This window comes from Oryzias latipes, chromosome 2 (assembly GCF_053564925.1).
Source record: "Oryzias latipes strain Hd-rR chromosome 2, Olatipes_Hd-rR_3.1".
Lineage (NCBI taxonomy): Eukaryota > Metazoa > Chordata > Actinopteri > Beloniformes > Adrianichthyidae > Oryzias > Oryzias latipes.
The window spans coordinates 32,730,806-32,744,619 of NC_136238.1; the positions used below are offsets into that span (position 1 = coordinate 32,730,806).

At 41.3% G+C, this 13,814-nt stretch overlaps 1 protein-coding gene across 2 annotated transcripts in view; it reads left to right on the forward strand.

Moving 5' to 3' along the window:
- The window catches only part of LOC144981319 (uncharacterized), a 75,400-nt gene extending 64,312 nt beyond the window's left edge, over window positions 1–11,088 (forward strand). The window contains exons 1-3 of one of the 2 annotated variants that reach the window (XM_078934962.1): window positions 1,314–2,439; window positions 3,885–4,199; window positions 9,709–11,088. In XM_078934962.1, coding sequence (XP_078791088.1) covers window positions 2,268–2,439; window positions 3,885–4,199; window positions 9,709–10,517 — 1,296 coding nt within the window. In that variant the 5' untranslated portion in view covers window positions 1,314–2,267 and the 3' untranslated portion in view covers window positions 10,518–11,088. Of the gene's footprint in view, window positions 1–1,313; window positions 2,440–3,884; window positions 4,200–9,708 lie in introns of those variants that run through there. The other variant, XM_078934965.1, reaches the window with a different exon arrangement.
- Window positions 11,089–13,814: the final 2,726 nt, after the last annotated feature.

The window sequence follows — 13,814 nt, forward strand, 5'->3', positions numbered from 1 at the left end:
CTCCAGCTGTTTGGACAATATAAAATAAAATAATTTCTATGATTATGTATATATATTTATAAAAAAAAAAAACGCCCCCCTCACCCTCCGCGGGTGGTTTCTCCTCCAAGCTCGGGTCCTCTACCAGAGGCCTGGGAGCTTGAGGGTCCTGCGCAGTATCTTAACTGTTCCTAGCACTGCGCTTTTCTGGACTGAGAGGTCTGAGGTCTTTCCAGGTATCTGTTGTAGCCACTCCTCCAGCTTGGGGGTTACTGCCCCGAGTGCTCCAATTACCACAGGCACCACTGTCACCTTCACTTTCCAGGCTTTCTCCAGTTCTTCTCTGAGTCCCTGGTATTTCTTCAGTTTCTCATGTTCCTTCTTCCTGATGTTCCCATCGCTTGGCACTGCCACATCCACCAAAACGGCTTTCCTCTGTTCTTTATCCACCACTACAATGTCTGGTTGGTTCGCCATTACCATCCTATCAGTCTGGATCTGGAAGTCCCACAGGATCTTTGCCCTCTCATTCTCTACCACCTTTGGAGGTGTTTCCCATTTTGACCTTGGGGTTTCCAGTTCATATTCTGCACACATGTTCCTGTATATTATTCCAGCCACTTGATTGTGGCGCTCCATGTACAGCGGGGAAAATAAGAATTGAACACGTCAACATTTCTCTCAAAAACACATTTCTAATCGAGCTATTGACACGAAATTTTCATCAGATGTCGGCATCAACCCTAGTAATGCACACATAGAAAGAATTCCAAACATTTATGTCCATGAATGAAGTTATGTGTAATAAAGTGAAATGGCACAGGGAATAAGTATTGAACACGCTTACTGAAATTTATTTAATACTTAGTGCAAAAACCTTTGTTGGTGATTACAGCCTCAAGACACCTCCTGTATGGAGAAACCAGTCGAATACATTGCTCAGGTGTGATTTTGGCCTATTCATCCACACAAACTGCCTTCAAATCTTCAAGGTTCCGGGGGTCTCTTCTGTTAACCCGGATCTTCAGTTCTTTCCAAAGATTTTCAATTGGATTCAAGTCTGGTGATTGACTGGGCCATTGTAGCAGCTTTATTTTCTTTTTCTTCAACCAGTTGAGTGTTACCTTGGCTGTGTGCTTGGGATCGTTGTCTTGCTGAAAGATCCACCCTCTTTTCATCTTCAGCAGCCTGGCAGATGACAGCAGATTCTGATCAAGAATGTCTCGATACTTTTTTCCAGTCATTATTCCTTCAATGATATGAAGTCTACCAGTACCACATGCTGAAAAACAGCCCCACGCCATGATACTCCCACCTCCAAACTTGACTGTTGGTATGGTGTTTTGGGGTTGATGTGGGTGCCATTTTTCCTCCAAACATGTTGTGTCTTATGACATCTGAATAGTTCAATTTTGGTCTCATCTGACCAGAGCATCTTCTCCCAGAATGTCATGGGTTTATCCAAATGTTGTGTCGCAAACTCCAAACGAGCTTCAACATGCTTCTTCTTCAAAAATGGAGTCTTGCGTGGTGTGCGTGCATGGAAGCCATGGCGGTTGAGTGCATTACTTATTGTTTTCTTTGAAACAACGGTACCTGCTGATTCCAGGTCTTTCTGAAGCTCTCCACGGGTGGTCCTGGGCTGTTGGAGAACCCTTCTGATGATTGTTCTGACTCCTCTGTCAGAAATCTTGCGAGGAGCACCTGGCTGTGGCAGGTTTATGGTAATGCCGTGTTCTTTCCACTTCCGGATGATGGCCCCAATGTTACTCACTGGAACTTTCAGAAGTTTAGAAATGCGCCTGTAACCAATGCCTTCAGTGTGTTTTGTAACAATAAGGTTGCGTAGGTCTTTGGACAGCTCTTTGCTTTTACCCATCATGCAATGCTTCTTGTCTAACACCTTGCTGGTGAGAAACCTTTTTAAAAGGCATCAATCAGGACTATACCAGCTGATATTACTTTGCACTAATAGGGGGCAGGTTAACCTTCTCAATACTGACAAACTCCAGCTGCTTTCTTGGCTTGCCAGACCTTTTTACCCCTCCTTTTCTTCATGTGTTCAATACTTATTCCCTGGGCCAGAGTCTTTTCTGTTTGGTCTGCAAGCTGAGCAGAACTGACTCGTGCAGGATCACAGGAACTTTCAGGAAAATCTCCAACCAGGAGAAGAGTTTCTGTTTGGACCTTTTCTCTGTGATTGTGAGACTAGCAGATGATCGATCGGAGCTGCAGTGAAGAGGACGGCGGTGTTTGTGGGAGTTGGAGCTGAAGATCGAGCAGGAACCATGTCTTCCCTTCAGTCTCTGAGAGAGTTGATCAGCGAGCAACTAGCTGCTGCTGCTGAAGAAATCTGCAGACTCTGTGAAGGAACCATCGTCCAGTACGAGCAGGAGCTCTGTCGTCAGCGCAGACTGCTGGATGTCATCTGGAAACCACAGCTGCAGCTACACCACATAGGTATGTGACCTATGTGGTTCAGGGATGTCAAACTCAGTCGTAGGGGTCTTAGGTTTCGGGCTGAAAAATATAAACATTGGCTGAAAACACAAAAACTGAACTTAAAATGAATAAAAACAGAAAGGAATATTAATCCAGAATAAATCAAGTTAAACCTTAAGTAATATAAAATTTTGATCTCCATAAAAATATATTCTGTGAAAATTATACGAATATTAACATGCTGCAAAACAAATAATAGATTCATATTAATAATGCAAATGGTAATATTTCCCTGGAAATATTATCACTTTTTAGGTTTTATAAAACATAAAAAATTAAATCAAAGAACTCATCAGTGGGATTTCTTCAAAATATTTGATGGTTTCCCAATTATTTTTTGCAACACCAACAGAAAAAATCTTCCATAAACCTCAATACTTTCATTAACAAATGATCTATAGCTTATTTATGATCTCATTAAGTGCAGCTGTTTTCCTGCATTACCTGCTGTCTTTTTATGTCAAATACTGACACCAACTAAACCACACGCAGTCGTCAAAAATACATTTATATGTAAAATAAAGACGCGTCATACAAATGTCTACCATAATTAATCGAGAATGACGTTTTAGAATGAGCTGAGTCACCTAAAGGCACGCCGTGATGGCACGCTGCCTGTGCCCACGACCCCTCCCCTTTTCCTTCTCAAAGACAGGACCGTGCAGCAGCAGATGCAGCAATTCACAGGTTTTAGGCCGTTCCAAAGTCTGTGATTTAACAGACAATAGAAAACTGATTGTGGTGCAGATTTTTAATGTCTTCCAAGCACTGGGATGCCCCCCCTGTTACCTTTGCACCCTGGGCTATTGCCCGGGCTTAAACCTCTACTATTGTCGCTGTGTACAAACCACCCACCCCGTCCTGCTTTATAAAAGATTTTTCTCCATTTTTATCTTCACTTCACATCTGGTAGAATAGGATTTCAGTCATTGGTGATTTTGATTGACATGTGGACAACATTGATGGTGTCATGACTGTGAATTTCTCACAGATTTCAAAAATGTCCCACAGCTGCTCTAAACAGAGGACACACTCTGGACTTGGTTATTACCTACAGCCTGTCTGCTGGAGGGTCCAGTGTGTCCACTTGTGTATATTTGTGTACATCTGTCCACAACTGCCCAGAAGCCACTTGTGTACAGATTCCAATGTACACATCTGGAGCAGCTGCTTGTGCTAGTGGAACCACACCCCGGTGTGTTCAAGTCCCGACTGTGCGCCATAAATGCAGATGCCAGTAACATGTGAACACATGATCCATGAGTGATCATTGACGTGTTCTTATCAGACAGTACTGTGTGTTTATTTCTGTCATCAGTGGAATCATCACCTTTCCTGCTTGAAATAACCCTAAAGTCCTGGAAACATATAAAATGCTCCTTGTTGTGTTTGTTTCCCTGCAGTCCTCCCCCAGCATTGGATGACTGAAGAGGAAGATCTCTGCAACCAGCAGAGGAACTTCAGAGTGGAACAGGAAGAACCACAACCTCCACAGATTCAAGAGGAACAGGAGGAACCAGAACCTCCACAGATTCAAGAGAACCGGGAGGAACCACAACCTCCACAGATTAAAGAGGAACAGGAGAGCTTTAATGTAACTGATAGTCAGGATGAAGAAGGAAACCAACATGAAGAGACAGACCCACAGAACAGAGATCAGAGGAAGAGGAGGGACAGAAGACATGTCCAAAGTGTGGACAGCTCTCACATGTCAGCAGGTCAGTGTGACTCTGATATTCATCTCCCCACTATCGGTATGTTCACTTCAACAACGGTTCTATCTTGAGCTTCAAGCTCTCCAAACATGCAGTCCATCAACAGGGTGTCCTGGAAGAGTCTCTTCTGTCCCTTTCAGTTGAAAAGATAGAAGACATTGTTGGTCAGTGCAGCCGACAACATTCTAAAATCATATGATCTTAGTTAGTCCCTCCAGCTAACGACAAACAGGAAACCTTAACAGATCAAAGAGAAAATTGTTAGCAGATAATAAAGTACAATCTGTTTTGTCGTCTGTGGTACTAAGTTTGTAGTTCAGTTCTTTTCAGCAGATTTCTCTATCAAACCCAAAATCCATCTTAACCTCTTTGATGTCTCCATGTCTCCAATCTGTTTGTAGTTTTTAGACTTGGAAAAAAAATCATGTTTGAATGATCATTTCTTCTCAAATGACTTTTCTTCCCCTATGGGGTCATAAGGGGTCCATTCACTCAGTGCTTTTTCTGTGAATCTACCCACCTATATAAATACTGCCATTTCTTTTTAATAAAACGTTAAAGTTTTACACAATGTACATTACTTTCACTTTAGGAACTGGCTATTTAAATAATAGGAAAAAAACGACTTTTCCCTCTGTGAAATGAAAACGTAATAAACGTGATCATGTGTTTTGAAACTGTTGCCGGTGAGATGACGGGAGCAGAGATGTGGGCTCATCCGTAGATGAAACGTGAGCGCATGAGTGGGAAAAGCACAAAGTGGATCTGCAAGCTGTTGCACATGTTTATGACTGCCATTCTAATCCACCAGTCACCAGCCCACCGCTGATTGACATATGCTGTGGTCCAGCAACTGGCAGAAAAGGGGGCGCCGGGCGCCCGCAGCTCTGTCCAACTCGGGGTCGTTATACTTTACAGTACAGTCCAGGGTAAATCGTTTTTCAAAATTCGCGGAATGAGTGCTGTTCTGCATCTCACGCTTGTAACGTCACGTCATCTGCGGCCACCCGCAAATGGGCGGGGCACGAATATTAAACCGCGAATGGGCGGGGGATTACTGTATTTGTATTTTATTCCAGAACTAAGCAAACGAGCAATTGTCGTCCAACTGGCCGCATACGAGCTCCGAAAGCTCTTGCCTTAGAGTTCTTTTGCTAGTCATGAAGGCCAGTACAGGGTGTTGTACTTTAGGGTAGAACAGGAATAATAATATTCAGGACGTGTTGAAGTAACTTCTCTATCATGATCATATGGTGCGATCAAATACAACAAGTAGCTCAGTTGGTAAGGTAAAAGATTGCCATGCACAAAACATGAACAAAGGTAATGGGGCAATTACCATATCAATGGCGAGCAATTAACATCACCCAGTAAATGCCCTTGGGCAAGACCCTTAACACCACTTCCTCCTGCAGTTCATCACTCCCCCAGGGGATGGGTCAAATGTGGGATGAGTACAGTATAATTTATTATTATTAACAGGATAAATGCAACCTCCCTAGACGATGGAAGAGGAAAATTGATGACAAATTGAGGAGACGGATAGTTGGAACGGTATCCAAAGAGCCCAGTACAACCTCCAAAGACATTAAACGTGAACCCCTAGATCAAGGTACATCAGTGTCCGATCACACCATTCCTCGTTGTTTGAGCCAGAGTGGACTTCATGGCAAACAACCAAGGAGGACGCCACTGTTGAAAGGAAATCATAAAAAAGCCAGACTGGAATTTGCGAAAATGCATGTTGACAGGCTACAAAGCTTCTGGGAAAATGTCCTTTGGACAGATGAGACAAAACTGGAGCTTTTTGGTAAGGCACATCAGCTCTATGTTCGTAGACTCAGAAATGAAGCAAACAACAAAAAGAACACTGTCCCTACTGTGAAACATGGAGGAGGCTCAGTTCTGTTTTGGGGCTGCTTTGCTGCATCTGGCACAGGGTGTCTTGAAGTTGTGCAAAGTAAAATGAAATCTCAAGATTATCAAGGCATTCTGGATAGAAATGTGCTGCCTAGTGTCAGAAAGCTTGGTCTCAGTGGCAGGTCATGGGTCTTCCAACAGGACAACGATCCAAAACACACAGCCAAAAAAACCCCAAGAATGGCTAAGAGAAAAGCCTTGGACTATTCTGAAGTGGCCTTCTATGAGCCCAGATCTGAATCCCATTGAACATCTGTAGAAGGAGCTGAAACATGTCATTTGGAGAAGACACCCGTCACACCTGAGACAACTGGAACAGTTAGCTTATGAGGAAGGGGCCAAAAAATGACGTAACTTCCCTCTTCACCTGCATTTCCACCACGGAGGCAGTGATTTCAGTGAGGAAGAGATTACTACAGGATTCTCAGCTACAAGACAGAACAAATCTGACACCAGACCACATCTGCTAACTGTTGGAAGTGTGCCTCAACTCCACATATTTCCAATTCAGGGGAAACTTCTACAGGCAGAGGCACGGCTGTGCTATGGGCTCTCCAATCTCACCCATTGTGGCCAATTTGTACATGGAAGAAGTCGAGAGAAGAGCCCTGGACTCTTTCCCAGGTGCTACTCCAAGCCACTGGTTCAGAGATGTGGACGACACTTGGGTCAAAATCAAAAGCCAGGAAGTGGAGACTTTCACAGATCATATCAATGCAGTCGACAAGAACATCAAGTTCACCAGGGAAGACACAAAGGACAACACCCTAGCCTTTCTAGACTGTGCTGTGATCATTGGAGAGGACAGACAGCTCCAGGTTGAAGTGTACAGGAAGCCTACTCACACAGATCAGTACCTTTTATTTGACTCAAACCACCCTTTACATCACAAACTAGGCCTCATCAGGACATTACAACACAGAGCCCAGGAGGTGCCCACAAGCTCTGACGGAAAGAAGAAGGAAGAGCAACATATCCACCAAGCCCTCCGAACCTGTGGATATCCCAAGTGGGCATTCAACAGATCCCAACATACAGGAAAACAAGAAAAGAAGGAACAAGAACCGAAACGGAACAGTATTTCAATTCCGTATATCTCAGGCCTGTCTGAAAAACTTAAAAGGATTTTCAAACAACATAACATCCCAGTTCATCTCAAACCAGTCAATACTCTCAGACAAAAACTGGTTCATCCAAAGGACAAAATTCCCAGCTACAAACAGAGTAATGTTGTGTACTCTATCCACGGCAAAGAGAACTGCAATGAACAGTATATAGGAGAAACCAAACAACCTCTACACAAGCGGCTTTACCAACATCGCAGAGCCAACCCAAGTGGACCTGAGTCTGCAGTGCATCTCCACCTGAAGGCCACAAACCACTCTTTCGAGGACAGTGAAGTCCGAATTCTAGCCAGAGAGAAAGGATGTTTTGAGCGAGGAGTGAAAGAAGCCAACTTTTTCAAGAGGGGTAAACCTTCTCTTAATAAGAATGGTGGTCTCAGGTTTATTCTTCCATCCATCTACGGCAGTGTTTTGAAACCTAAACAAACCAAACCAGTTCCACCTGAGTCGGTAACCGCTGAAAGAGATGACCAGTTTGGAGAGTGAGTCACTGGCTCCCCAACCCCCAGCTGAGGACAAAGGACTATTAACGACCCAAAACCATGTAGGCTAAGTGGACAACACCTCCAGTTTCAGGTCTGACTCCTCCCCCATGAACGCATATATACCAGCTCTTAGACCAGCTAATTCAGAATTGACAAAGCCTCTTGGATAAGAGGCGAAACGTCTTCTAACTTTAAAAACCAAGTCCAGATGACATCCCCTAAACCTACTACAAGGGTTTATTATATTTTATAATAGGGTAATGCTGGGAAGTAAAATAAAAAAAGGGTCCATAATCTGTTGAAAGACCAAGGTTGGTATTCCTTCTGCTGATTAACAGCCGTTCTTCTGGGTTTAAACAAAGTTTATAGTTCTCTTCGCTGTTATGTCTGCAGACATTAGATTCAGGTCAATATCCTTCTTCAGCTGATATCAGCTGCGCTGTAAATTGAGGTCAAGTTGTCTGCAGGTCAGAACTTTGCTGAAATCAGGGTCATTTCAGACTTTTGGAGAAAGCGATGAATCCAGGCATCATATTTCTTGAGATATTTGGCTCTTTGATTTATTACTGCATGTTGGTTCAGATGTCCGTAATCAAACACTTCTCAAAGCCCTTCATGGTGTTGGGGGGGGGGGGGGGGGTGACCGCGACTCCTGCTGCTTCATCATCTTCTCCGTGGAGCAATCAAATTGACATGTAAAGTAGTATCTGAGAAAAATAAAATAAAAAAAATAAATAAAAAACAAGACATCTGCAATCATTCTGGGGGGAAAACCAAGAATCAGAAACAAAAAGGCAGGCCGTTTAAATCAAATGTATTTTCTTATGTTTACTATTTTGGGAAAAAAACAAAAACAATCATGACCTTTTACCACAAAAATGAAGCAAAAGCTCTACTACACGGAAGCCACACCGAAAACAGAAAGCAGAAAGGAACCTTAGAGCCCAGATATGAGCTGTAGTGTTAATCCTTTAGGAAATGGTGCTACTGTCAAGGTTTGTCTCCTTTTAGTCTAGACTACAAAGTGTGACTTAAAACACAGCTGGGACTTTAAGTAAGTAACCTTTTTATTTTGGACAAGTGAAAACAAGTTTAGAATAACAAAATTAGACAAAAAAAAGACAAAAGTAAAACAGTAAAACAGGACAAAATTATTTAAACACAAGTCCAAAAAGGGAGTAAGAAGAAAAATCTTATACTTAACTTTGATTCCAAGAGCTTGTTCATTTATTTATTATACCAGGAATGGGCGTTACATTTGTCTTGGGTTTGATTAAATAAAAGTCGGAAATCGAATTAAAAAAAATAAAATCGGAGATTTTATTTTAAGGCCATATCGCCCAGCCCTACTTTAGACATGAGAAATGATTCCACTTGGTGTTCCAGAGTCTCTCCACCACTCTCCGTTTCAGAGCTACTAGCAATGCTAGTGCTATTAGCTTTAGCAATGCTAGCTCCAACTGCATTTCGCTTTGCCCGAGGTTTGATCGGTTCTCCAGTGAGAATGACATTATTCACCCTTACTTGTTGTTCCACATCGTCCAGTCTTTTCTCCAGAATGTCGACCGGTTTTCTCGTTGCTCGTTTGGAGCCCGAAATCTTCAGAAGTCTTCCATTTGCTCTATCAGTGGAGCTAGCTTTGCGGACACTTGATCCATAAAGGGATACAACTTAGCTTTGATATCATCAAGAATCCTGATCCTGACTTGCGTTTTAATTTGCAATTTAATTTTCTTAGAACTTTCAAGAAAATTAATTTCTTAATTTTCAGCAGGTTATGGTGAGTCCATAACCTGCTTGTGTTGTAAAGCTGTGTTACAGAGAGAATAGACTTTTTTTTTTTAAACTTTATTGACGGTGTTACAAGGAAGCTTGCTTTACAAGCAATGGTCCTTCAAATATTCTGACAGAGACTATTAAAAAATTGGTGTTTAACAATACAGGCTTCAAATATAAATAAAGCATCTTCTTGTGTATCTGCAGGCCTCCCCCAGCATTGGATGACTAGAGAGGAGGACCTCTGCAACCAGCAGAGGAACTTAAGCGTGGATCAGGAAGAACAAGAACCTCCACATTTTAAAGAGAGTGAAGAGAAACAGGGGGTACCAGAACCATCACAGATTAAAGAGGAGCCAGATGTGCTCTTCATCAGTCAGGATGAAGAAAGAAACCAACATCAAGGATCAACATCAACTACAGATGAAGAGACAGACCCACAGAACAGAGATCAGAGGAAGAGAAGAGACAGAAGTCATGTCCAAAGTGTGGACAGCTCTCACATGTCAGAAAGTCAGTGTGACTCTGATGTTAGAAAAAATCCCAAGAAAACAAATCTGGGTAAGAAATGTAAACAATCTCCAAAAGAAGAGAGACTTTCCTCTATCAAGTCTGGTAAAAACTCAAGAATAATTACTAACCCATCTGACTACATGGAAACTGGGTCTGATGAAAGATGTTACATCTGTAAAGAATGTGGTAAAACCTTTTGTAACATATCTCTGTTCAAAATTCACGCAAGAATCCATGTAAAAGATAAGAGATTTTCTTGTAAAGAATGTGATAAAAGCTTTAGTTGCAGATCTAATCTCAAAACACACATGAGAACTCACACAGGAGAAAAGCCTTTTTCATGTAAAAAATGTAAAAAACGTTTTCGTCAAATATCTCATCTCAAAAGACACATGAGAACTCACACAGGAGAAAAGCCTTTTTCTTGTGAAGAATGTAAAAAGAGTTTTAATCAAATATCTCATCTCAAAAGACACATGAGAACTTGTAAAACTTTCTCTTGACAATTTAAGGATTTAGTTTAAACTCTAAATTCTAAACTTTTCTGATAAGAGTTCAACCTCTGTACCACAGTAGAAAGACTTTATTTTACAGGGGGAAAAGTTTTGTATCTCAAAAAATTTAATATTTTAAAATACATTGTTAATGCTCAAAACTTCTGGGGTCAAACCCCAATGTTCTAATGAACTCCATAGCAACCTGAGCTTTCATTTCATGTACACAGAGCCACAGGCTGATGGCCTCCATACCATATTGATGCAGTAACTTCATTAGAGAGAGGCACATGTGAGTATTTAATGTGTAGAAATGAATTTTTCCACAAAAAAAATACTTTGGTTGTTTTGAAATATGATTCGCTTCCCAACAGCAGTTAGACTATAGAATGACAACGTTTAGGACTGCTGAAACTGCTGCTGTATTTACTTATTTATTCATTACGTGTAGTTTTAATTATACTTTTTATTACTATTTTAATTTTCATGGACTATTTGTTTTTGTAACTGCTATATTTCTTGTTTAGCTGCTGTAACAACTGAATTTCCCTCATATGATCAATAAAGTCTTGTCTTGTCAAATCCTGATTTCTTTGACAACTTTTTTAGGTTTTCATCTTTAAGCCACAATTATCAAAAGCAACTAAGAAGAAGGAGTGCTAAAAGTCGGTTGGTCTATTACAGTGGTTTTCAACATGGGTTAAAGACATTTTGATAAGAATAATGGTACCGGGATTTAGCCGTAGCTTCAGCTGTTTTAGGAAAAGTCACGCCCCTTTAACTGTCTCCACCAATCATTCTTGGAGGCTTAATCACATGTCATCAGTCTGACCAATCAGAAGTGGTTAAAGTCTTCACTTCCTTGTTCTGATTCTGCTCATAAAGTCTCTCAGTTCCAACAAAAGTACCAGCTAGAGCTCGTCTTTAGCGGTTTACCTTTGCACAGAATCTGTTGTCAGACTGTGGAACAAGTGAACAAAACAATGAAGCTCAGAGACGCTAGTCTTTCTGCGTTTGGCGGCTGTTTACATCTCCCATGATGCGTTGGGTTAAAGTGACAGCGTCTCAGTGGACAATGAGTCTTTTTTGTTAAACGTCTTGAAACGACAACGAACACACATCAAACAGTTTTTAAATCTTCTAACTTAACTTTTATTAAATCTCTCAGAAAAAACAGCTGCAACTTCCAACTTTTTCTGCCACAATTATCACAAAAATGCATGTGAGATCATGGAGGGACTGTAGATCAATTTTTTTGGATGCTGGTGTGCCGCAAGATTTTTGTCAAGGTTAAAGTGTGCCGTGGCCCTAAAAAGGTTGAAAAACAATGATCTAAGCTACAATTATCAAAAGCAAAAAAGTAAAGGATCAATACATTTCTATCTATGTGTAATTATTTTAGACAATGAGTTTCACTTCTGACAAAATATATAAAACTGTTTTCACAAAATAAATTATTTTAGATGTACCTGTTAGTAGAAATGAATTGTTTTGAATTATTAGAGCTCACATTTAGTAGAGATAACATCTAGTAAAGTTAACATCTAGTAGAGATAGATATCGTTAAGATTTTATCTATTAACTCCTCTTAACCCTTGTGTTAACCCTTTATTTGTAGGTAACAACTCAGATAAACAGTGCAGTTAAGAACCAAAATGCAGAGTATATCAAATTGCCTCCTCACCACCGAGAAATAAAACAATCTTGTATTGTGTGCTGGATAATGTATTATTGAGGCACAATATGATCTTTCAGCCCACTAATATTTAATCCGTGTTTTAACATCAAGGGGAAAAAAATCTATGTTTAATAGAATGAAAAGAAAAGCTAAAATATAACCAATGTGTTCGTGACTGAAAGATAGAATGAAGTAGACATAAATATGATGGAGAAATCAATAGAATCTGCAGTTTTGATCAGTTGTAACCCTTGTGCTATCTTAGATGACCCCAGTCAAGACCCCAATCAAGTTGGCCCAAAGGCACATTGGCAGAGCAACATGTTGTCTATGAAGAACCTACTCAGCTGTGCTACAAATAACAACAAACATCCAAACCACAACGGTAAACAATCAAGACCAACACAACTGTCAACATCCAGAATCCAGCAAATATCCCATACAGAACATTATTACCCACAATGCACCTGCACAGGTCTTCCAGCAGACAGGGTCTTTCCAAGAACTTTATTAGCCTCATCTTTTTAAAACTGGAAAGATTTTTCTTCAACATTTAAAACATAAAACAGGATATGAAAATATTTGACAATCCAGTTGATGAGAAGCTGCAGAAAGACTGAAATCCATCAGATTGTAAAAACGTAGAGGTGGTCCTTTGATGATGATGATGTGATGAAGATCAGACTCTGATGTCACTGATGTTCTGGCTGTTGATGGGCTGGATGTGGGTCCTGGTGGTGCTGAAGAATGAAAGATCCTTCTACCTGCAGTCATTCCTGAAGGAAGCTGATTGCAGCTCCTGACAGATGGAATGATGGGAAATGAAGTTCATGTTGAAGTGTGGTCCAAGCAGAACAGAAAGGTCTCACCTCAAAGTCAGGACTTGGATCAGCTGCTGTTCTCTGGGAGCGTGCACGTGCTGCTGCATGTGCTTCTGTCATGGCGTTCTGGATGAGCTGCTGAGGTCTGTTAGCATCAAGACTCTCAGCTGCTTTAGTCAAACTGCTGAGCGATGGAACAATGGAGCCGTTTCTGAAGGAAGAGGATCAAACATGATGCTCTGCATCCGTTTGCTTCAGGAAGTGGAGGTTTTTTAGAGTCTCCAGACTGTTTCTGAACGGCCAAAGAAAAGCAGCTGATGTGGTTCTGTCTCCTACCAGCAGGGAGCGCTCTCAGCCGGACAGAACAGATCCTCAATGCTGCTCTGAGAAGGACTCTTCTGTTCCAGAAGCAGAGACTGTTCACATCCAGGAGAATCTGGACTCCAATGAATCCCAGAGAATCTCCTCTCTGCTGTTTGGACACTTTGACCAGCAGAGGGCAGCAGAACTTTCAGCAACTCTGGATCTGATCCCACAAAAACAATCCATGGATGATCAGATTTCAGAAGATTTGAAGGATCAAAGACAAAGATGTTCTGAAGAAAAGATGTGAGAAGAAAGTCCAGAATGAATCCACTCTGACTTCTCCTCATGTCTCTGAAGCTTGTGTCTTCATGTCTTCACCTCAGAGTTTCTTCTGGATTCCATGTGGATCAATAATATTGATCATGTTCTGTTGTCATTTTCCATCAGAACTTCAGGCTTTTCTCTGCTGATGATCTCTGAGCGGAACTTCTTGGAGGAATT